We start from the raw sequence: 25,113 nt of genomic DNA, 5'->3' as shown, positions 1-25,113 counted from the left end.
ACGTATTCCTGAAGAGGCTCATCTGGGTGAGCTCGCCAGAGAATACGCTGGTAATCCCGGTGATGCGGAGCAACGGTAATTTGACGGTACATTTGGCGCACGTCGGCCATAAAGACCACTTCGTGCTCCCGGTAATGAAGAAGAATCTCCGCAATGTTGGATTGTAACTTTGGGCCTGTTAATAGCGAGTCGTTAAGCGATTTGGAATGCGCATCTCTAGCTGAAGCGTCAAAAACAACGCGAAGCTTCGTTGTGGCGCTCTCGGGGCGCAAAATGCAGTGATGCGGCACATAAAACTTGCCTTGACCCATGTGCTTAGCAGGCACCAAAGTCATGTGACCACTTTCGATGTAGTCGGTCATGAAATCAACATATTGTTGTTTCAAGTCTGGATCACGAGAAAGGCGCTTTTCGATAGCATGGAAGCGTCGTAACGCTATCTCCCGAGAGCCTTCAAACACAGGCTCAGCGTTATCTTTGAAGGGGAGACAGACGACGTACCTACCAGTCTCGTCACGGTAATGCTCGTTTGTGAAACTATTTTCACAGAGCTGTTCATCTGGGGTTAATCGGGAAGAATGTGGAACGGTATCGATTTCCCAGAAGCGTTGAACGATATTGTTTAAGCTGTCATCCTTATTAGGTGTAGGTACACTTAATAAAGACGACGATGCTAGTCGGATTCTTCCGACAATCAGCCATCCGAAGACAGAGTTGAGAGCACGCGGTTTATTGACGCAGCGTTTCAAACGTTGGTCGAGAAGTGACTCAGCAAAGACATCGGCAGCGAGCAAGACATCAATTGGACCAGGAATATCAAAACCAGGATCAGCTAACGGTAATGTTTTGAGTTCTTCCCATCCACTCGTATTGAGTCTTCCGATTGGTTGTTCATCACAAATGTGCGGTGAAACAAACATTTCCAGGCGAAAATGTACGGTATCCTTGGCACCTATATCGCATGTGACCTTGCCAGTCACTGTTGCGGGTGCACCTCCTAGGCCGCAGGGCCCCTCACTAGTCGGTGTAGGCTCCAACTTTAGCCGTTGAGCCGCTTGTGTAGTGAGAAGATTGTTTTGACTCCCGGCGTCCAATAACGCCCGGAATGTCTGAAACTCGCCTGAAGCATCACGAATTTGGACGAGCGCGGTTGCCAGTAGCACGGTCGTATTCGAAGGTGAATTGGACGGAGTCAACGATTCTTTAGCCAGTAAGACGACTGAGCTTGATTTTTCACCAGAAGGTTCAGGATTGCTGGCAGCTTGTTCCCGGTGCAACAGAGTGTGGTGCTTCCGCTTGCATTTCTGACAAGAGAATATCGATGTGCATTGTCGCACTGAATGAGACGCGTTAAGACAGTTGTAGCACCATTTCCTCTCCGTGGTAATAGCCATTCGTTCATCCACCGATTTAGCTATAAAGTCCTTGCAGACTGATATGTTGTGCTCTTCACCACAGAAGGAACATTTTCGGACAACTTTTGGAGTTCCCGAAACTTTTGGAGTTCCCGAAACTTTCGGTTTCACCTTTTGTTTGTCACCACCCTTTGGAAGGGGGTTCACGGTAGGAGAGAGGAGTGTATGCGTGACGCTATGTCGCTTCGGTTTCTGTAAAGTTCCCGTTGCCTCTTTAGAAGTATTCGCGTTTTTAGAAGTAACGGCGGTAAAGTGCGTATCGCGCAACAAAGCTTCGCTTTTCGCGTGTAAAAATGCCCTAATTTGCTTGTACTGAGGCATCTCCACGTTGGTGTGTTTCTCCTCAAACTCGCGTCGCAGCTTTGTATCTAACTTGGCTAGAATATTATAACACAGGACAAAGTCCCAATGTTCGGTCGGTAACTTCAACTGTTTTAAAATAGTTAGATTTTCATCGATTGTATCTAGCGCGTGTCGAAAATCTTGAGCGCTAGTCGTTTTAAAACTGACATCTAAAATGTCACGCCAACACGTAAAAGCTAAGTCGCGTTTGTCCTCGTAACGGGACTTGAGAGCCTCGTATGCACTTGAATAATGTTCACTTGCAACAGGAAACGTTCTGATTAACGATAAAGCGTCACCGCGTAAAACGGACACTAAATAATGAAATTTCTCAATTTCACTCAAAAGGGTCGATTCGTGAATAAGCGCATTGTAAGTCGCGATGAACTCGGGCCATTCCTTAATAGTACCCGAAAAGGTCGGTAGCGAAATTTTTGGAAGTCGCATATTACTACTATGCGAACCCGGTGTTATGTCCTGTCTCGAAATACCCGGTTGTTGAGACGAACACGGTGAAAATTTACGCTGTAAGGCCACTACGTTAAAATACGCTTTGTCGAATCGTTCCTGAATCTCGTTCTCACTGTCGTCGACCTCATCATCCCCTAATAAATCCGAAATGATAAGATGAGACTCTTGAAAACTATCAGCGATATTTTTTATCTCCTGACAATATGAAAGAAATAACTCAACTTGTGAATCATCGGTATTGGCTAAGGTCCCTATTTCCAAAGCCTTCGCTATACGGTTATACGCTATAGTTCGTTTACGTCGTAAACTCGGTAAGTTGTTGACAGTGTAAGTTGTATCGGTACCTTTTTTACCTACACTGGATTTAGATTTACGCCTTGTTAGGTAAGACATTGTTTAAGGTTAGAAAACAATGTTTACTAAATACGCAATAATATACGCTAAAACAACAAGCTCGTATTTAAAAACACTATACGTTATCAGTGATAGCACAATAAAAACAGCGTCGATGTTTGTATAACGCGGCAACTATTAAAACCGGCACCCCGAGTTCGCGGAATTAATGTAGTAAAATTAATCAATTTAGTCAATTTATACGAAAATGAACTCAAAAGGCACTCGGTACGGTTATCGATAATCGGTAAAGTCGATAGAAAATAAAATGAAAGAAAGTCCAGTATAAAAATGTTATAACACGAAATTAATTTGAGAAATCCGGAACTACTAAAGTGAATACCTAATTAAACGTTTACAATACCTATCTTCCGTTAAAGTTATTAATACGATAAGTTGGATTTCCAAAATATAATTACAATTTCCAATACGGTAAGTCGAGCGGTAAGAAATAAGAAAATTAGTCGAGTTATAAGAATTCCGAACACCTGTGTACAAAACACGCTCAAGACCCGAGTCGCCGTATGCTACGCCTCGGACGAGGGGTCAAGTTATGTGGTTCTTTGAACAAAGGCAGAAGGCCAACGAAAGGCGTGATTGAACTACGTACAAAACTCCGTAAGACGGAGGTCTCGTTACACTGGGAAGTTAATTCTCAGAATACCCGTAGGTAGGAAATATTGTACCTAAGTTGTAGTTTTCGTTACAAAATTATAGGATTAGGTACTTAACAATTCGGTTATAAATGATTCGGTATATTTCGATAGTTTTAGTGAAATGATTAAGCAGTTTTAAATTCGGTAGACGCTGGAGTAAGCGAGACAACATGAACCAAAGACTATGATTTTAACTTCGTAATTACGCGATAGATTGACGTTGCAATTCGTTTACACGGTAGGTAAGGATATTAAACGAGTATTAACGACAATGTTAGAAAGGTTACGAAGTGAAATTGGTACTTGGTAGGCCGTGTGAATAGAGGTCAAAAGGTCGTTCCCGGGTTTCGGCACCAACATATGTTGCAAAATGGCGCGGTTTTGGTATGAGATGCAATGCCAATTCACAACATTCAGGATCGAGCATAAATATCTATACTCGCCGGTAATAAACGGTACAACACGATAAAATAACCAAAGGATATCACGCACTGGACTGACCTTATGCTGCAGCAATGGCGGAATCCTCTCGATGCGACTGGTTCTTCTTTTATGTTCAGCACCTTTTCTTCTTTCACACACCGGCCGGCGGTACGTTAAATAGTCTTAGGCCTTTTGTCACGCACGATATATCACTAAAACACTTAGTTTTGGAGGCTTAAAACATATAAAGCGATTTAAATCGATAGCGGTCGATACGCAAAAAAAAAAAAAAAAAAAAAAAAAAAAAAATTCTTTATTCGCTTAAAATATGGTATAACAAGGTGTTATTGGAAAGATATTCCCGTACAGAGACATATTTTGCTGGTTAAGCATGCAAATATTATCTTGAAGCTATTCATAGTTGTATTAGTCTTCATCTATTTGGTAGGTACATTGTTAACTTAAAATTAATATTTCTACTTAATACTAGCTAGGTATTACATATCGAACAACTCACTTATAGAGTAAAACACCTGTTTTTTAAGCCAACGATATAGTTGTGCTTTGAACGGTTTTATAGGCAGGGGTTTGATGTTTTCCGGAAGGGCATTAAATATTTTCATACATAAATAATAACTATTTTTCATAAAAAGGGAACTGTTCGGAATAAAATCTAATACAAGTTTATTGGGATATCTCGTGTTTCTATTGTATACATCTTTGGCCTTTTTAAATAGATCTGGATATTTTTTTACAAAAACTGTAGTCTCAAAAATGTACATGCAAGGTAATGTCAAAATTTCATGTTTATCGAATAATGGTTTACATGATTCCCGTTGAGCTATCCCACACATTGCCCTTATACACTTTTTTTGTGCTATAAATGCCCTGTTTATGTCACTGCAGTTACCCCATAAAAGAAGGCCATACCTTAAATTTGATGCAATACATCCGTGATACGCCATCAGGATTGTCCTCCAAGCTGAAATGCTACGCAACCTTCTCAAAACATATGCGAATTTGATCAGTTTTTTACATACAGTATCTACTTGGTTTTTCCAATTACAGTTTTTATCAACAGTAATACCTAAAAATTTTGCTGTATCTACTTCATTAATTTGTGATTCATTATAAGTGACGTTTAACTTTCTACCTTTATTTTGTGCGTTATGAAATTGGATGTATTGAGTTTTATTAAGGTTAACCGATAAATTATTGAATTTAAGCCATTCTATTACTGTTTTAATTGTATTATTAATATCAGTATTGTACTGTTCTTCATCTTTACATGTAATTAAAATTGATATATCATCAGCAAAAAGTGTACATTGATGTGTAGTGATATCTGGCAGGTCATTAATATAAATTAAGAAAAGTAGTGGTCCTAGTACACTACCTTGTGGGACTCCTAGGCTGTTTTCCATGTATGTGGATCTATGACGGATTATAGTTGAGTCTTTAGAGCTTCCTATTTCAACACATTGTTGTCTGTTTGCTAAGTACGATTTAAGCCATTCTAATGTAGGTCCTCTTATCCCAAGATTGTGAAGTTTTTGAATTAATAGCTCATGAGACACAAAATCGAATGCCATAGACATGTCAAAGAACACTACAACTGTTGGCTTCTTTTTATCAATACTTCGAACAACGTCGTTTATTAGATTGAACGTAGCAAGTGTGGTGCTTTTATTTTTTTGAAATCCATTCTGTTCTTTTTTAAGTATTTGATATTTTTCTAGAAAAGACATGATACGTGTATGAATAGCCCGTTCAAATATTTTGGAAATGATCGGTATCAGCGTTATTGGTCGATAATTAGTCATTGCGGATTTGTCTCCTTTTTTGAACAGTGGTGTGATTATGGATAACTTTAGAGTATCTGGGAAGCAGCCCGCTCCGCGGCGTCTCGCTAGTTCTCGTTTTCGCCAACAGAGGCGCTGCTGAGGCGTTGTCCTTAGCGTGTCGTCCGAGCAGTTTCGGACGATCCTATTGGCTAAAATGTCAATATTGTATCGTTGTGAAGTGCGTTTTGGCTTTGCATCGATAAACGGTAGAAGCGCGCGGAAATTTGATTAATTAATTAAAAACTAAACGTTAAGAACGGAACACAATTATTATGAAAACTGATCGCTAACAAAGCTCAACGTTAGATGACGTTAGCTAAGATATATTTTTGTTGAACAGCATTAATGAATAGAGTCAAACAAAACAGACTCATGATAAAAATAAAATGTTTTTTAATCAACAAATGCTCAAAAAAGGGTCTTCGTATTTAACAACTTTCCAAGAACACATTCTAAATATACCTACATAGTTTTTGGTTATTTTTATTGTGCAATTTTTCTTTTTAAGTAGATGCAACAGATATTCGCTATTCAGCCGAATAGTAGGCAACATTCGGCCGAATACCGAATATTCGGCAAAGCGGCCGAATAGGACGAATACCGAATAGTTGCCGAATATTCGTGGCATCTCTAATATTTATTTGTGATATGTAGGTAAGCAACATAAATTGTAAATAAACCAGAACTCGTGCTCCCTTAGCAAGCCGTGACAACTCGGAAAGGAAGCTAATTTCACGGTTTAACTCACGTGATTTTAGTCACTCGCGTCGCGCGATCTGTTTCGGAGAGCCTAGTATTTTTCGGGAAGTAAGTATTCTCGATGTATGCGAGTAAGATCAATCGTTGGTAAAAAAGTTATTGTAATTCTGCCTGGGAAGACAAACTGGACGGCCCAGATACCGCTGGGGAGACAGTGCGGAAGCGGATCTGCGTCAGCTTCAAGCCGATAATAGGCTACATGACTAATTTTTTTTTATGGTATCAATCGATCGGGTTTGTTTTTAGGATCAAATGTCTATATGGGACCCATTGCATTAAAGTAACACAAAAGTCAGAAATTTTAGTCAAAGGCCGACAGTCGCACTTCACTCGCGAAACGCCCTATACAAAACGGCCAGAGGCCGTGACGTCATCGCCCATCTTGTAGTATGGACAAAACAAGAAAATTGGGTTTTTGTCGGTGAAATATTGCGTTTATGTATATAGTTGCTATACAATATTTTTTTGGATGAAATGTAAGGAATCGAATGGTACCCTTACTTTTATCGTTTTTGGAAGTTAAAAAATACTTAAATTTTGAAACTTTCAGGTCCTGTATTTTTGTAATTTTTCAATATTTTATTTTAATATCCACATTATTGTGATAAATTGCTCGTTTGCTATCTATTTTACTAGATTTTGTTATAAAATTCAACATGTGTCATCATCCCTATTGGCAGGAAACGGCGCAGGATCGGGAAAAGTGGTGTGCTCTCGTTTCGGAAGCCAAGATCCTCTTTGCGTCGCTGAGCCGTAATAGTTTAATTCTGCTTGTTTCCTTATATGGAAAAACTCACATTTCTCGCTCGGGTCGATCCGGTCCGTGTATATGAAGTTGAGCACCATGTCGAAGGCCTCTGGCGTGGATTTAGGTAACTTTAGCGTGAGCCGCGGCTTCGCCTTATAGTTTACTTCCAAATCTCACGTAGGTACACTCGTCACGTCTCGTCTCGCTTTAACTCTAAGGAAAACTCACATTTCTCGCTCGGGTCGATCCGGTCCGTGTATATGAAGTTGAGCACCATGTCTAAGGCCTCTGGCGTGGCTTCAGGCAACTTTAGCGTGAGCCGCGGCTTCGCCTTATAGTATACTTTCGGATCTCACGTAGGTACACTCGTCGCGTCTCGTCTCGCTCTAACTCTAAGGAAAACTCACATTTCTCGCTCGGGTCGATCCGGTCCGTGTATATGAAGTTGAGCACCATGTCTAAGGCCTCTGGCGTGGCTTTAGGTAACTTTAGCGTGAGCCGCGGCTTCGCCTTATAGTTTACTTCCAAATCTCACGTAGGTACACTCGTCACGTCTCGTCTCGCTTTAACTCTAAGGAAAACTCACATTTCTCGCTCGGGTCGATCCGGTCCGTGTATATGAAGTTGAGCACCATGTCTAAGGCCTCTGGCGTGGCTTCAGGCAACTTTAGCGTGAGCCGCGGCTTCGCCTTATAGTATACTTTCGGATCTCACGTAGGTACACTCGTCGCGTCTCGTCTCGCTCTAACTCTAAGGAAAACTCACATTTCTCGCTCGGGTCGATCCGGTCCGTGTATATGAAGTTGAGCACCATGTCGAAGGCCTCTGGCGTGGCTTCAGGCAACTTTAGCGTGAGCCGCGGCTTCGCCTTATAGTATACTTTCGGATCTCACGTAGGTACACTCGTCGCGTCTCGTCTCGCTCTAACTCTAAGGAAAACTCACATTTCTCGCTCGGGTCGATCCGGTCCGTGTATATGAAGTTGAGCACCATGTCGAAGGCCTCTGGCGTGGATTTAGGTAACTTTAGCGTGAGCCGCGGCTTCGCCTTATAGTTTACTTCCAAATCTCACGTAGGTACACTCGTCACGTCTCGTCTCGCTTTAACTCTAAGGAAAACTCACATTTCTCGCTCGGGTCGATCCGGTCCGTGTATATGAAGTTGAGCACCATGTCGAAGGCCTCCGGCGTGGCTTCAGGTAACTTTAGCGTGAGTCGCGGCTTCGCCTTATAGTATACTTTCGGATCTCACGTAGGTACACTCGTCGCGTCTCGTCTCGCTCTAACTCTGAGGAAAACTCACATTTCTCGCTCGGGTCGATCCGGTCCGTGTATATGAAGTTGAGCACCATGTCGAAGGCCTCCGGCGTGGCTTCAGGCAACTTTAGCGTGAATCACGGTTTCGCCACATAGTTTACTTCCAAATCTCACGTAGGTACACTCGTCGCGTCTCGTCTCGCTCTAACTCTAAGGAAAACTCACATTTCTCGCTCGGGTCGATCCGGTCCGTGTATATGAAGTTGAGCACCATGTCGAAGGCCTCTGGCGTGGCTTCAGGCAACTTTAGCGTGAGCCGCGGCTTCGCCTTATAGTATACTTTCGGATCTCACGTAGGTACACTCGTCGCGTCTCGTCTCGCTCTAACTCTAAGGAAAACTCACATTTCTCGCTCGGGTCGATCCGGTCCGTGTATATGAAGTTGAGCACCATGTCGAAGGCCTCTGGCGTGGCTTCAGGCAACTTTAGCGTGAGCCGCGGCTTCGCCTTATAGTATACTTTCGGATCTCACGTAGGTACACTCGTCGCGTCTCGTCTCGCTCTAACTCTAAGGAAAACTCACATTTCTCGCTCGGGTCGATCCGGTCCGTGTATATGAAGTTGAGCACCATGTCGAAGGCCTCTGGCGTGGCTTCAGGCAACTTTAGCGTGAGCCGCGGCTTCGCCTTATAGTATACTTTCGGATCTCACGTAGGTACACTCGTCGCGTCTCGTCTCGCTCTAACTCTAAGGAAAACTCACATTTCTCGCTCGGGTCGATCCGGTCCGTGTATATGAAGTTGAGCACCATGTCGAAGGCCTCTGGCGTGGATTTAGGTAACTTTAGCGTGAGCCGCGGCTTCGCCTTATAGTTTACTTCCAAATCTCACGTAGGTACACTCGTCACGTCTCGTCTCGCTTTAACTCTAAGGAAAACTCACATTTCTCGCTCGGGTCGATCCGGTCCGTGTATATGAAGTTGAGCACCATGTCGAAGGCCTCCGGCGTGGCTTCAGGTAACTTTAGCGTGAGTCGCGGCTTCGCCTTATAGTATACTTTCGGATCTCACGTAGGTACACTCGTCGCGTCTCGTCTCGCTCTAACTCTGAGGAAAACTCACATTTCTCGCTCGGGTCGATCCGGTCCGTGTATATGAAGTTGAGCACCATGTCGAAGGCCTCCGGCGTGGCTTCAGGCAACTTTAGCGTGAATCACGGTTTCGCCACATAGTTTACTTCCAAATCTCACGTAGGTACACTCGTCGCGTCTCGTCTCGCTCTAACTCTAAGGAAAACTCACATTTCTCGCTCGGGTCGATCCGGTCCGTGTATATGAAGTTGAGCACCATGTCGAAGGCCTCTGGCGTGGCTTCAGGCAACTTTAGCGTGAGCCGCGGCTTCGCCTTATAGTATACTTTCGGATCTCACGTAGGTACACTCGTCGCGTCTCGTCTCGCTCTAACTCTAAGGAAAACTCACATTTCTCGCTCGGGTCGATCCGGTCCGTGTATATGAAGTTGAGCACCATGTCGAAGGCCTCTGGCGTGGATTTAGGTAACTTTAGCGTGAGCCGCGGCTTCGCCTTATAGTTTACTTCCAAATCTCACGTAGGTACACTCGTCACGTCTCGTCTCGCTTTAACTCTAAGGAAAACTCACATTTCTCGCTCGGGTCGATCCGGTCCGTGTATATGAAGTTGAGCACCATGTCGAAGGCCTCCGGCGTGGCTTCAGGTAACTTTAGCGTGAGTCGCGGCTTCGCCTTATAGTATACTTTCGGATCTCACGTAGGTACACTCGTCGCGTCTCGTCTCGCTCTAACTCTGAGGAAAACTCACATTTCTCGCTCGGGTCGATCCGGTCCGTGTATATGAAGTTGAGCACCATGTCGAAGGCCTCCGGCGTGGCTTCAGGCAACTTTAGCGTGAATCACGGTTTCGCCACATAGTTTACTTCCAAATCTCACGTAGGTACACTCGTCGCGTCTCGTCTCGCTCTAACTCTAAGGAAAACTCACATTTCTCGCTCGGGTCGATCCGGTCCGTGTATATGAAGTTGAGCACCATGTCGAAGGCCTCTGGCGTGGCTTCAGGCAACTTTAGCGTGAGCCGCGGCGTCGCCTTGTAGTCGTACACTTCTAGGGGCTTCTCGAGGCCCTCGTCTATGCGGCGGGCTAGTTCTTCGCGCGCCTCCCTGCGAACAAAATGTAGTTAGTACGTTGCGAACAAAATGTAGTTAGTACGTGCTTGCACATGGTGCATGTAGCTTGAGTAAATAAAAATGTGCAAAAAAAAAGCAAATTATTTGTACTCGCGCCGTTACTTGGTCCAGTAACGCAGATCGTACTTACTTGCGCAGATGGCTCGCGATTTGACATAATCAAGTTTTGTAAGAAGAATGCGTATATAGTATCCTGACACGTAGGTAGGTAGGTATAATAGTGCGACATAAAATAGTAGAATAAAATAAAATGGAACTAAAAAAAAAACATACTAAATTGTTGCCATGTTTAAGCATTTTACGTCAAAAATGTGACAGTTACGTAGGAAGTGGCGCCTTCAATAATTGTCTACAATTTCTTGTGGGACTACAGACCTTGCAGCGCCTGGTGTGCTAGCACGCAGCTCTCTTCAACTCCCACCAGGACTACCACATCGCAGAACTGCTGGGATTTAAGTATGCGGCCGAAATCATCGTGGAGCGTGCGGTTAGTCGGGCAGCTATAACTCACTGTATCCTGGCTCGTAGATACGTAGACCTTGCAGCTAACAGCGCCTGGTGTGCTAGCACGCAGCTCTCATCAACTCCCACCAGGACTACCACATCGCAGAACTGCTGGGATTTAAGTATGCGGCCGAAGTCATCGTGGAGCGTGCGGTTAGTCGGGCAGCTATAACTCACTGTATCCTGGCTCGTAGATACGTAGACCTTGCAGCTAACAGCGCCTGGTGTGCTAGCACGCAGCTCTCATCAACTCCCACCAGGACTACCACATCGCAGAACTGCTGGGATTTAAGTATGCGGCCGAAGTCATCGTGGAGCGTGCGGTTAGTCGGGCAGCTATAACTCACTGTATCCTGGCTCGTAGATACGTAGACCTTGCAGCTAACAGCGCCTGGTGTGCTAGCACGCAGCTCTCATCAACTCCCACCAGGACCACCACATCGCAGAACTGCTGGGATTTAAGTATGCGGCCGAAGTCATCGTGGAGCGTGCGGTTAGTCGGGCAGCTATAACTCACTGTATCCTGGCTCGTAGATACGTGGACCTTGCAGCTAACAGCGCCTGGTGTGCTAGCACGCAGCTCTCATCAACTCCCACCAGGACCACCACATCGCAGAACTGCTGGGATTTAAGTATGCGGCCGAAGTCATCGTGGAGCGTGCGGTTAGTCGGGCAGCTATAACTCACTGTATCCTGGCTCGTAGATACGTGGACCTTGCAGCTAACAGCGCCTGGTGTGCTAGCACGCAGCTCTCATCGACTCCCACCAGGACTACCACATCGCAGAACTGCTGGGATTTAAGTATGCGGCCGAAGTCGTCGTGGAGCGTACAGCGCGGGTAGTCGGACAGCTAAAACAAAGATTTAAAGTAAGTTTTATGGTTTATGGCTATGCCAAGTTTTATGGTTTAAGTATAAAAAGTAAAAAACTGTTGTCATTGATATTATCTTGAAGTGCGACCAATTGAAGTGTCATCCTTCGTATAGATACCTAGATAGTTAGGTACCTATAAGGAAATTTAAATTTACTTATATTCTATGGCAATAGAAGCCTGAAATGCAAGCTGACAAAAGTAAATAATATGCTGATGTCAATGTACTTACTTTATAAGATACAAGGTTTTGAGAGGGGAGTGTGCCTCAGAGAACTTTTGTATTGACAGATCACAGCACTTCAATAGGGAATATTACGCGAAACTGTGCGTAGGGGGCGCCACTCCCACAATAAGTCACAATCTAAGGGTCTACCGCAAACGAGAGTCGAAATTTTGGTAACTATCCTCTCTCCCGGTTCCCGGTAGGCCCTTTGTAAACAAACCGCCTTGATGTATCAATGTCATATTTGATTGCCTGTGAAAACTTGTCAAAAACAGTTTAAGGTACAGTATGTATAAGTTACTCTATGGTTTACTTAAGGCACTAGTGCTACACTCTGGCGGCAAGACATTGCAGGAATACTCCCCATTAGAAAACTTACTTACTGCACGGTAACGCACCATCGCCCACACTGTTAACTGTCGGTGGACCTTATTACAAAAGGCATAAGGTCCACCGATGGACAGTTAAGAGTGTTGCTGTTTGTACTCGGGAGTGTGTCGACCACAATGTTACACACCTGGAAGCAGAAGAGCTCGCCGCTGCGCACGTTGTTGTCGACGGTGCCGCCGAACACGTACAGCGCGTCGCCCACCACGGCGCCCGCGTGGAACAGGCGCCCGACCGGCACTTGCGACTCGTGCGCCGGGTGTACCACCGACCTGTCACAATTTACACACATATTAACTCACATTTATAGACGGGTCTAACGCGAAATTTATTCAATTACCTTTATATACCGACGTTTCGACACAGGTTTCACTGGTCATGGTCGCGGCCAACTAAAGTCTCAGCAAAATGTACAATGTAATGTAAATTTACACACATTTATTGAACCTAACCTGTGAACGCGGGGTTCTTGAATAATCATTTAATATTTTTTAAATCCAATATACTTAAAAAAAATATGTTAAGGTTCAAGAAATAAAAGGCTTTTTAACAAGCTGTTATTAGATCGACCTGTATGTAACTAACTATGTAATGGAATCTTGCAAGTTAAATTTGATCCACTTCCCGGTTTCCGATTGAGCTGAAATTTTTCATGCATATGTAAGTCGGTTGACAATGCAATATTATGGTACCATCGAGCTGATCTGATGATGGAGACAGGTGGCCATAGGAGCTCTGTGATGAAACAACGCAACCTATTTGTGTTAGGGGTTTTTAGAATTGTCTCGATGAGTATTAGTTGTCTGTCGTAAGAAAAGAACAGTCAGCGATAAAAGCTTGTACCAAAAATGAAATTTTTGCCAAAAACTTATTTTTATTTATTTATATTGAACCTCGTCATCTTTGGCCTCATAGCGTCTATTGCAGACGATTTATGGTGTAAAACCGGAGATATATCCTATTACACCGCTTGGGACGGAATTAAGGAAACGCAGGGATGCCCAGCACTTGCATTATCCTCTCGGCTTCACTGTCTTAACCCACGGGAAAGGCGAGCCAATACGTGTGGAGGCAGGTCGGCTGCAGGAATCTGCCGCTTATTTCAGGTTGGACCTTACTCGCGCCTTACCGAAACTCCATTCCGGGTTTTATTTTAGAGTATCCTTCTCCTAGATGGATTGCAAACCAATGCTAAGAGGACCATCTCCCCTGTAACGAAATACCTTCTTGTTACTTTTGTGGACTTAGTCGCCTCGTACCCCGTACACCCTTATCCTATGTTAGGGTTGGCGCTATTTTAAAGCCGGCCACCACACAATTATAGAAATTTAAAATATCTTTCATTTCTCAACATTATGTTAGACTAGAATTTGAAATAAGTACGATACGAGGTATCGTTACTTTAAACACCTCATCCACGAAACCTAGGAAAACTACGTATTATATTGTATATATAATATTTACATGACATGTTTAAACCCAAAAGCAAATCATGATAAAATTGTGTCGCCCGTGCGAGTACACGTGGAATCCTTTTTTTTGACGGAGTGGGAATGCATTTACGCACGGTGTGTGGGACTCGCCGCTCCTTATCCCTCTCTGGACGAGAGGGGGGGATGAGAATTTGGGCCTACCCACTAAACCCACTCCGGTGTTTCACCACAAAATAGATACAGTACAGAAATCAATCTACATACAAAGTGCGCTCGAGCAACGCACACATAGACACTGCTCACGGACACGATATCTCGGACCGGTTGGGACCAGTGCGAGCGCGAGTGCCATCCGCTTGAGACACGCGTCTGTGAACTTTTTTGTGCAATAATGGAGAAACAAAAAAAAGTTATTATAACTGTTCAGTGGACGGTTGTTTGAATTCAACATAAAACGATGAATTGTCGTTTTTTAAGCTACCAGTGGTTTCAGAGAGGTAAGTATCTGCTTGTATTTCGATGGTTCGTTTTAACGTTAAACAGAACAGTTAGGTAGGTAGGTACCTATGCACCCCGCCCCGGCCACTACTAGATACGAGTGCCACTATCACGTTACTACGATAGTTTTTTGTGCATAAATCATAGTTGACAACCCTAGAGCGACCGCCGAGCGTAGGTATGAAAAGTGAAGTACATACATGTGATTGACTTCTGTACTGTATCTATTTTGTGGTTTCACCCTCTCTGCCGTTCGTGAGGGCGCGCTGGGATCGATGTCATTCCACCACGGCGCCCTCCGGCAGAACACGTAGTGTCCTAAGATTAAGGTACACGTACCACATCTGCGTGTCAAGGTCGAAGCTGTGCAGGTCGCTGGGCAGGGTGCTGTCCGCGGCGCCGCCGAACACGTAGAGGTGCCGCCCGTGCGCCTCCATCACGTGCCCGTAGCGCCGCGCCGGCGCCGGGCCCGCGCAGCGCAGCAGGTGCTCCGTGCACACGCGGCTCCAACTGGAACAACGAAAAAACCGGCCAAGTGCGAGTCGGACTCGCGCACGGAGGGTTCCGCACCATCAACAAAAAATAGAGCAAAACAAGCAAAAAACGGTCACCCATCCAAGTACTGACCCCGCCCGACGTTGCTTAACTTCGGTCAAAAATCACGTTTGTTGTATGGGAGCCCCACTTAAATCTTTATTTTATTCTGTTTTTAGTATTTGTTGTTATAGCGGCAACAGAAATACATCATCTGTGAAAATTTCAACTGTCTAGCTATCACGGTTCGTGAGATACAGCCTGGTGACAGACGGACGGACGGACGGACGGACGGACGGACGGACGGACAGCGAAGTCTTAGTAATAGGGTCCCGTTTTTACCCTTTGGGTACGGAACCCTAAAAATGTACAAAATATTGTCTTCGGTTACCGCGATATAATCCGTTTTACTAGTTTTATTTACAATAATTTTAAGCTCACAAATTAAGAAAGCGTCGAAAAAATTAAAACTGCACAAAGCACTGTACCATAGAGAAAAAAATACATAGAGTGCTCACTCCATAAATCAGTTTTAGTACCAAAAAGACTATTAACATCTAGCATCGAGTAGCGGAACTATCAGTACTGCCACTTGACAATAGATGTAGCACCGACCGGAAAGTCTTATGCTGTTGAGATAAGACTTTCCGGTTGGTGCTACATCTATTATCAAGTAGCAGTACTGATAGTTCCGCTACTCGATGCTAGATGTAGACACTGAAATTAATAGTCTGAACTGATGTATGGAGTGAGCACTCTTGTCTTACTATATTTCTATTTTATTAACGAATTTTTATTGTATACATTTTGAATATAACCTGACAGTTAATTTACATATATTTAAAAGACATGACTTATTCCTATTTTAATTGTAATTTCTTTTTTTTTTTATTCTGATTACTATTTTATTTGACCTGTTACTAAATTAATTATCTACTATTATAAATATTGGCGAAAATTGTCATTAATCCTGTAAGTGTATCTAATTTTAAATGACTGAGTGACTATATATCACTGACAAATATTTTCACATGTCTATATTGACTGAATGTATAATGGGAAGCAATGTATTTAAATTAAGATCCTATTTTTACCATATGTTCATTGTGAATAAACGATTTCATTCATTCATTCATTCATTCTCTATGACTGTACATATGTAGATCATAATTTGAGTTCTGGATTCATGATGACAGAATAATTTTCCTTTTCCTTTGACAGAAACTACGACATGTAATGCAGTGCAAAATATTTGAGGAGTGTCTTTTCAAAAGGGTTTATTTTTTCTGGGAATCTATTTCTAAATTGAACCTTAAGTTTTCTTGAGCAAGGTTCTCTCTAGAAGTACCGCTAAGAAAAAATAAACCCTTTTGAAAAGACACTCCTCATTTATAACACCTACAAAAGCTAATAGTTCTTCAGCTAATTGAAGCTATTCGGCACCACATGTTTTGTTTGAACAGTTTTTGGTCGTTTTTCAAAACGACGAAGCCGTCACGAGATGTGTACACTACGTAATGTATTTTATTACTAATATGTTTCCTGTGTGCTAACATATAGATGGTCAACCAAATCTTGTCAGTAGAAAAAGGCGGCAAATTTGAAAAATGTAGGCGCAAAGGGATATCGTCCTATAAAAAATTTGAATTTCGCGCCTTTTTTTACTGACAAGATTTGGTTGACCAAGGAGTATAACCAAAGAGAATAGAATGTATAGAGAGTTACTGACATGGTGAATTATGCAGCCACAGTAAATTTACTGCCATCTTTCGACTGACGTCATTTGACTTTGACCCTTTATATTTCACTGATACGTGTTCATTTGTTAAATATTGAAATTAACGCCATCTACCCGACAGTAGGCCAAAGGTTAAAAGATTGCATATTTCAAATGTAATTGTATATCGAATTTTTGTTCTGAAATATAAATTGTATGAATTTGAAATATGCAGGTTGCTCACGTGTGCGTCTCGAAGTCGAACTGGAAGAGCGCGTTGGTGATCTTGGCGCCGGACTGGCCGCTGAACACGAACATCTTGCCGCGCGCCACGGCCACGGGGAAGTTGCAGCACGTGGGGGGGCACTGGCCCTTCTGCTCCACGCGCTCCCATTGGTGGTTGTCGCCCTGGTACAAGAGTTAAATTAGGCACAAGTGAGCGTGGCATTTTCATTTCAAACATTTTGTTTGTGGATTTGACAGCTGAAGTAGATGGCTCTCTACTGTCGTGCATTTGGGTAGCATTCCACCTGTCCAATGTCATGGCGTCTCATTCAAAACTCGTTTGCTTTGTCCACGGCACAGCACCGCCGCATTTCGTGGCAGCTTTAAATACTCTGCCACGAAATGCTGGAACAATATACCGCCTCCTCTTAGGAACTCATTGTCAGTGAATTCGTTTAAAAATAATTACAAAAAAATCATTTTAAGTGTACAGAAAAACCGTGGTTAGAAGTCTGTGCTAATTCTTTTTGTGTGCCTATGTGTTTCTTTCTTCTTTGTGAAACTAATTTTACAAGTAACACAAACACAAGTATGACTTACTGTTACTGTACGGGTCAATAGTTTTTACAGTCTTATTGTGGATCAATAGTCTTAATAATTTAACTAAATTATATTTAATTTAATTTGTATAGCTGTAGTATTATATTTAATTTAAATTGTATAGCTTATAGTTGCGCTCTCTGAAAGAGTTTCCGCGGAAGACCAGCGTCGGGGACTTCAAAGGTTCCTTGACATGAAGCTGAGTGGAGACCATTTCAGGAACGCTTTATAACCAATCTATGTCAGTGTTGTTACGAGTATTAGTTGTTTAAATTAAGCGTTTTTGAATAAAGCATCTTCTATTCTATTCTATTCTATAAATGTGACCCGCAATACACATTGGACAAAGAAATTGGACAGATGGAATACCATCCTTATCTACATAACTAGGTTGACAAGTGAATTATCCCTACTAATATTATAAATGCGAAAGTAGCTTTTGTCTGTCCATCTGTTACCTCTTGACGCTTAAACCCCTGCACCGATTTATATGAAATTTGGTATGGAGATAGTTTGAGGTCCGCTTGGACAAAGCATAGTTTCTATCAATAATAATCATTCTACACAGACGAAGTTGCGGGCAGAAGCTAGTATTTGACAAAACTGTCCCCAGAAAACGTATGGGACAATCTACTTTGGTTGACAAAGTCGAGGATAAATGCTTTTCTACTGACTAATTGGTTTGTCAGACTATAATTATACAAAGATCAGAATGTACGCACCACTAAGTTGATGGTCCACATGTCGTTGAGGCGCGCATTACCATCGTAGCCGGCGAAAATCCAAAGCTTGTCGTCGTAAACTGCTGCGCCGTGAGCTGACCGTGGCACTGGCTCCCTGTCAAATACAAATACAGTGTAAACTCTATATAGCGACACTCAAGGGACCGGACACTTTTTGACGTTATAGAGAGTTTTCGTTAAATAGAGAGAAATTAATATTAAAGTAAACCAACTACAGGCAAAAATGTCGACGTTATATCGAGTGACGTTATAAGGAGTTTACACTGTAATACAATTCTCACAATACTTGACATCGTTAATAAAACCATTAAACATTTATAGTTTTTTGGGCTTCTTTATTGTCAAAAGGCCTAAAGAATAGCAAAACAGACACTTCATAAGCTCGCGCCACGGAAATAAATCTACAAAGCTTTTTCTGAGTGCATAGACTTATGTCTAATAGTCTTGAGTGGATTTTAGTAGGTATACTATTAATAATTTATTTTGTAAATTAGTAACAATTGTAACTAACGCGTCATATCGCGCGGATTTGAAATAAAATTATTTGAATCGAATTTAAATTGTATTTGTGATGACAGCAAGTCATCTTGCGTACTCCATCTGATGATCTGAGATATACATAGTGCCAGTTGCACCATCCGCACTTGACAGACTGATCAACGTCACCCGGCGCGCCGCGGCGGTCTATGAAACTTTCCATACAATAAAATTTAGCGAACTCTTTAATGATGACAAACAGTTTGGTGCAACCCGCCAAGTCATCATTTGTAAACGGAATCGTGACTTAATCGCGTACACTCTTCTGTCCCGATTCAGTATAAAAATTATCAGTGAAAATCATATTAGTTTAAATTTAAATCACCATATACTTACTGTCCCTGGAACTTCCACTGCACCCACTGCGCGCTGGAGAACTTGAACTCGAAGAGATCGTTCTTGTTGGTGAGGTTGGAGTTGGCCAGTATGTCGCCCGTGTAGCCGCCAAACACGAACATGGACGAGCGATGCACCTGTGTACAGACGTTCCATTAATAATCCTTTGACCGCCAAAGATGTTAACTTAAGCCCTTGCTACACGGTCGCCGACAAGCCTTCTAACCGTCTGACCTTGGTCTGTCCTTGGTCAGTTCTGGTCAAATTTTGTTGGAAACAACTGTCTGTCCGTCCGACCAGACCAAGGCCACGCGGTCTGAGGGGCTTGTCGGCGACCGTGTAGCAAGGGCTTTACGCGTTCGGTTACAGATAGGTTCACGATGACGCGCTGTGCACGGTAGAAGAGACGTGGCGTTCAAAAAGTTAATGAAAACTTGATTTCGATCTACTTTATCATATGCGATCAATTAAAAAAAAAGTGCCCTTGGCCACTTAGCTTGGTGTATTTAGACCTACAATATTTTTTTAAAGTGTGAAGATAACAAGTATATAATATTTTACACAAAAGGAAATTGAAGGGCAAAAATATACCCCTTCAAACAATTCAGTTTAAGACAGCACACATAACTGAAATTCCAGTATCCCAAATCAAGAAATCTGTTACAATTTCAGCATAGCTACAAACATTTTCATCCCAAATAATCTAAAACATTCACACAACCGGCTGGCTGGTTGACTGGTAGGTATATAATGGTATCCGCCTTTTGTACAGTAAGGTTTCTCTTTTGTGCAACTAAGGTTAACTAAATAAATACAATACTATAAAATGGATTCCCAAAGCGCATTTACAATATTAACACTTACAACTACTGATATGCCGTCGGAAAGATTCCAAAATTGCGAAATTTCGGGAAAATTTCCGAATTTTTTTATATTTATGAATATCTAAACTTTTCCTTTATTTTCTGTGAAATTTCAGCGGTTTTTTTACCTATTATTTGGAAATTATCAACCGTAAAAGTGCATGGTGACTTTATCTATTCATAATTTCTCCATGCAATTTCGCAGCTCACTGTACATCGGTACTTACAACAGCGGAGTGGTGGTATCTGGGAGCGGGCGGAGTGCCCTGGAAGCCCACCTTGGTCCAGGACATCTCCCAGATGTCAAACCTGACCAGGTCGTTGAGCATGAACTTGCCATTGTCACCGCCAAACACATATATCGCGTCTTTATAGGCCACTGCTGTGTGCTTGCTCCGTCTGAAAGAGAGCATATGCATCAGGACTTGTATGTGTTGTAAGCGGGTCTAGAAGGATTTCTTTTAGGAAAAAAAACTTTACATAATCTGTTTTTAGAATAAATTTTTAAATATTTTTAATGAGTACAGGAGGAGTACCCACTACCAATCATGTGGTGTCAATAATATATTTTTTGTAGTGATTATTGAATAACAAAAAAACGTAATAATTCTATATGTTACATTCGTGTTTTAGCTTATTGTAGCATAACGGTAAAATGTAACTTTTGAAGTAATCTTACTTGGCTCCAACAAATTCATAGCACTCTGACAACTTCTTCCATTTGTGCACCGTTTCAAACGGACCAAACTCCATCCGAAGGCTGATGTCCAGCTCATTCGGATTCCGCAGCTGCTCCGTTATCATCTTCTCTCTGCTCTGCATTCAGGCGGCCTTTCCTTAAAAAAACACAATTTTTACTTTGCTTTACTCTCTAATAAAATGATGTACCACTTAGTATACACGGGCAGCAGTGTCCAGACTAGACGGCGAAGCTAGAAACCCACTTTCTTAAATATCTATTCCGGTAAAACAGGAACAACTCCTAAAATAAACGGGACGCGGAAATAGGTCGCTAAATACATGCATCCGCAATTTAGTTATTGATTCACATATCTTAACCAAACCACCTAATATAGGACCGTTCAGTTTTTAGTAAATTGAGTTAAACTAGACTTACTTATAAAACCGTATTCAAGAAAACTCTCACTAAACAATAGCCGTGATCCGCCGTGATACAAACAAACAAATTTTTATCAATGAAATCCGTGTGTAGTATGCAGAGGAGATTGGTCAGAAACGTCAAACATTTTACATGAATTTAGTTGATAGCATTTTTAACAGTAACGTAAAGCAACAAGGTTCATTTTTGACCGTCTTTAACAAAACATTTGCAGCAGTTTCTTTTTCTACAGTGCCTTAACACGAATACAAGGAATTTCGCCATTTCAGACATTGTCCGCAGTGGTTCGATAGTGTGAAACTGCTTATTTCGTTCATCAATTAAAATGATTAGGGTTGCCAATCGACAAAAGTTTTCTTTTGTTTACACGGATTTTCTGAACGATTCTCAAAAGTGACTGAAGAACTCACGCAACGCAATTGGCGATTTTTTTTGTTATATTTTCATTGTATCACATCCAGTTTCCCTCAAAACTAGTAAAACAGTGTTTACATTGGATATTCGTACACTTTATACTATACGACATTACTGTCTATCGGTTAAAGTTACTGGTTAAAAATGTCTTCACCGGTAAGTTTTATCAGTATCATTCAAATTTGTAAACGGAAAAATTAAAGGATGGGGAGTTTTCTTTTTCAATAATTTCTAGCTTTAGTTTGATAGCCTTTGATTCTTTAAGTTTGTTACATATATGTGTTTGTTAAATTTTTAGACTGAGGAAAGCATTAGACGAAACAGTGAAAGCGAGGGAGGCGAAGTGGAAACCCCAGAGCATGACCCCCATTACGACCCCATAGTGTCCCTGCCGCTGGTGGACGTGCAGACGAACGAGGAGGACGAGGAGGAGCTCGTGAAGATCCGCGCGCGGCTCTACAGATACGACACGGCGGATCACGAGTGGAAGGTCAGTTCTTTGTCTCCACAACTGTGACACAAAGTGCTCATTGTATCATCCGTTATTTAAAAGCTATCATTGTTCTAAATTGTATAGTTACTTATATATTATAGCTACTATTCAGTCAACTCGAGGTTCTTAAACATTTTTATTTGTTGCCTAGATTTTTAAAAGCACTTTTTCTTTTAATATTTTTATTGTTGAAGAAAGGAAGCTACTTCTTTGTACATTGTTTGAATAATTGCTTATTATATCGAATTTTTGTTCAAATCTTTCATTACTAGACTTTGTTAGGTCTTAGTTATTATATATCAGCATATCAGCAAGCATGATTTTTTTAGGTTATCTTATCTCATATAAAACCATGTTTTTCAACGTCAAGGTTGTAGTAAATCTCGGGTCATAGTTATTTTTTCTAATGCATTATTTCATTTTTTAGGATATGTATTAATGTTGTGCAATCTATTGTACCTCCCCCCCCCCCCCACTATGCAGCACTTCAACCCCCCACCCCACCCCCCAAAATAATCAATATATTTCTGTTTACCTGGCAGCTAGATACAGCCAGATATAATAATGGTGTCAATATAAAACATGTTTTTTAATGGTTCTTTATACATTGCGAAGGATAGTTCCTGAATGGTTTTAATTAATGTTATTACCGATTGCTTGCTCATAATGCATTGCTGCTTAAAAGAGATCAGAATACAATGCAGTTAGTAGTCAGCCATCAGCAGGGCTTAAGTCTCAGCAAAAACAAATAATGTGTGTGAAAAATTTGACTACACAATTACACATAATTACTAATAAATTTAGTAAAATTATTTTCTACCTCTTCTTGCTAATGGTTTGGAAAAAATTAATAATTAGTGTGTCTCTCTGCACTATGTAGTGTAGGGACGCCCGGCCGGAAGCAGGCGGGCTGTCGATCGCGTGTCGCGTTCATTCAGCCCCTCGCTGCACTATTACACCTACATCTGGTCAGCAGCTTATGGACTATATCAAGAATCTTGAGGGATGCTTTCTACATGGAACTATAAACTACTATAGATAGGACCTGCATCTACTTTCAACTTAGCGAAATCATGATGACTTACAACATTTATAGCCCTCTGATTACTCTGCGGGCTTAGCACCGTTCCATTTTTATCGACTATCACTATGCCCGTCACTTTCGCACTTACATACTTGTTAGAACGTGACAGGCATGGTGTCAAGCGATAAAAATGCGACCGTGCTACTAGGGCTGGATTAGAAGGAATGGCAGTAAATTCATAAAAACTAATGCTTGAACTAGTTCTTGGTTAGGTTGCTTAACATGGCCCCCAAGCTCTAAGGCTGCAACTGCTAAGATTTTAACTTAAGTATTTATCCCTTGTCTCAAACCTTGCTAGGTTTAGTGGAGTAGCTGGGGTGGCTAGAGTAGTACTAGCTCGTTATTCACGCTCAATAAGCACAATGGTTGTCGATTTGCGGAAAATACCCAGCAAAACTGACTTAACTATCCCTCGTCTCTAGGAGCGCGGCACAGGCGATATTAAGCTCCTCCGGCACAAGGCCAACAACACGGTCCGCGTGGTGATGCGCCGAGACAAGACGCACAAAGTGTGCGCCAATCACTTCATCACGCCCGACATCCGTATGAACGTGCACTGCGGCTCGGATAAGGCTTTCAACTGGTCCGTGTTTGCTGACTTCGCCGATGAGACCATGAAACAAGAGCTGCTGGCTATCAAGTTTGGAAATCCTCAAAGTAAGTGTTTTATTAAACCATGACACGGGTATCAATCAATGTGTGTGCTAAACTATATCACCCGACATTTGAATCAATGTGCACAGCGGCTTTCAACTGTTTGGTGTTTGCTGACTTTTCCAATGAGACAATGAGAGAAGAGTGTATCTGACGTACTCTGAGAGAGATGCTCAGAGTAAGTCAGATACACTCTTTAAATTTATTAAGTTGAGAAGGATTGAAAAGTCAAGTCAATAGTAATGTACCTATTAGATAATGCCGATTTTCATTTTTCCATTTCATATATTGTCTCAATAGGATATACGAAAAAGCAACAGTCACAACACGTAATAGTTCCGCAATCATACCTCCCTAAAAACTCGGCTACCAACACGCATGTATCTTATCTAACCAAATACTTTCTAATTACAGATGCTGAACTGTGGAAGGCGAAATTTGCCGAAGCGCAAGAAATAGTCCGGACCAAATGCAGCCTCTACACCCAGGATCTGTCGTCTGATGATGAGAGCAGCATCACTCGGAGCGAGGATACTGACACTCCAGAGCCAAAGAGTATCGACAAGGCAGATGAGAAAACCACAGATAAAAATGAGAAAGATTCAGAAGGTGTTATCCTCAAGCTGAAAGAGCTTACAGTGGAAAGTGAAAAATCGGAATAACTTGCTTAGTTTAGTCTAGTTTGTTAGTGTACTGTAACATGTAATGTTTTATTATTAATAACGTCAAAACTGCCCCAGGTTGTAATGTATCGAATGATGAGTTTCTTAACCTCGCGTTTTACTCCTCTTTTATTGAAGGGTTATTATAGAGGTTAGAAGAAAAAGTCGATTTTTGTCTTGCTAAATAAATTTTAAATAATTTGTTATATGGCCTTAGTTCAATTTAGTGCTAGATCAAGATGAGACGCAAGGTTATGAAACAAATCAATTGAGATATGAGTTAGTGTGTGATTTCGGGATAATATGCGAAACCGAAAAAAAGCTGTATAAAATTCAGTTAAGTATAGGTCCAAGAGTTAGAAAACTCTTTAAGGTGTTCCTATAGACATGCCTCTAAATCACACAAGTAACTCTTGATAAATAATATAAAATGTGCAAGCATGAAATGCCTTTGGGCGTCACGTTTGTATAAAATAGCACGAATTTAAACTTGTCAATGCATATAGGTGTATTTTATACTGTGATGTCACTTGTTTAGAACAGTGGCGGTCAATAGGTATCTTGATGTAGTTTCTGCCTGCTAGTTTGCGTTTATTAATCTAGGTTAATTTATCTGTGTTTTTTTAATGATAACGTCTTATAAATCGATGAACACCGGTAGCATGCGCGAAAAAGTGTCACGTTGT

General features: G+C 41.8%; 2 protein-coding genes across 2 annotated transcripts in view; one reads left to right on the top strand and one right to left on the bottom strand.

The window, feature by feature from the left end:
- LOC134656990 (leucine-zipper-like transcriptional regulator 1) overlaps positions 1 to 21,085 on the bottom strand; it is a 33,624-nt gene extending 12,539 nt beyond the window's left edge. Inside the window, exons 1-9 of the mRNA XM_063512555.1 lie at positions 20,680 to 21,085; positions 20,228 to 20,399; positions 19,138 to 19,274; positions 18,244 to 18,358; positions 16,941 to 17,104; positions 14,785 to 14,955; positions 12,645 to 12,786; positions 11,717 to 11,880; positions 10,323 to 10,498 (exon numbers count right to left, since the gene is read on the bottom strand). Coding sequence (XP_063368625.1) covers positions 10,323 to 10,498; positions 11,717 to 11,880; positions 12,645 to 12,786; positions 14,785 to 14,955; positions 16,941 to 17,104; positions 18,244 to 18,358; positions 19,138 to 19,274; positions 20,228 to 20,399; positions 20,680 to 20,822 — 1,384 coding nt within the window. The 5' untranslated portion in view covers positions 20,823 to 21,085. The remainder of the gene's footprint in view (positions 1 to 10,322; positions 10,499 to 11,716; positions 11,881 to 12,644; positions 12,787 to 14,784; positions 14,956 to 16,940; positions 17,105 to 18,243; positions 18,359 to 19,137; positions 19,275 to 20,227; positions 20,400 to 20,679) is intronic.
- Positions 21,086 to 21,497: 412 nt separating this feature from the next.
- Positions 21,498 to 24,521, top strand: LOC134656956 (ran-specific GTPase-activating protein-like). The gene is made up of 4 exons (XM_063512517.1): positions 21,498 to 21,690; positions 21,833 to 22,024; positions 23,534 to 23,768; positions 24,180 to 24,521. The coding sequence occupies exons 1-4, from the start codon at positions 21,679 to 21,681 to the stop codon at positions 24,425 to 24,427; spliced, it is 687 nt and encodes a 228-aa protein (XP_063368587.1). The 5' UTR covers positions 21,498 to 21,678; the 3' UTR covers positions 24,428 to 24,521.
- The last annotated feature ends 592 nt before the right edge of the window (positions 24,522 to 25,113 follow it).

The sequence above is a fragment of the Cydia amplana genome, chromosome 19 (genome assembly GCF_948474715.1).
Source record: "Cydia amplana chromosome 19, ilCydAmpl1.1, whole genome shotgun sequence".
Lineage (NCBI taxonomy): Eukaryota > Metazoa > Arthropoda > Insecta > Lepidoptera > Tortricidae > Cydia > Cydia amplana.
The sequence above is the reverse complement of the archived record's forward strand: the minus strand, read 5'-3'. Positions and strand labels throughout refer to the sequence as shown.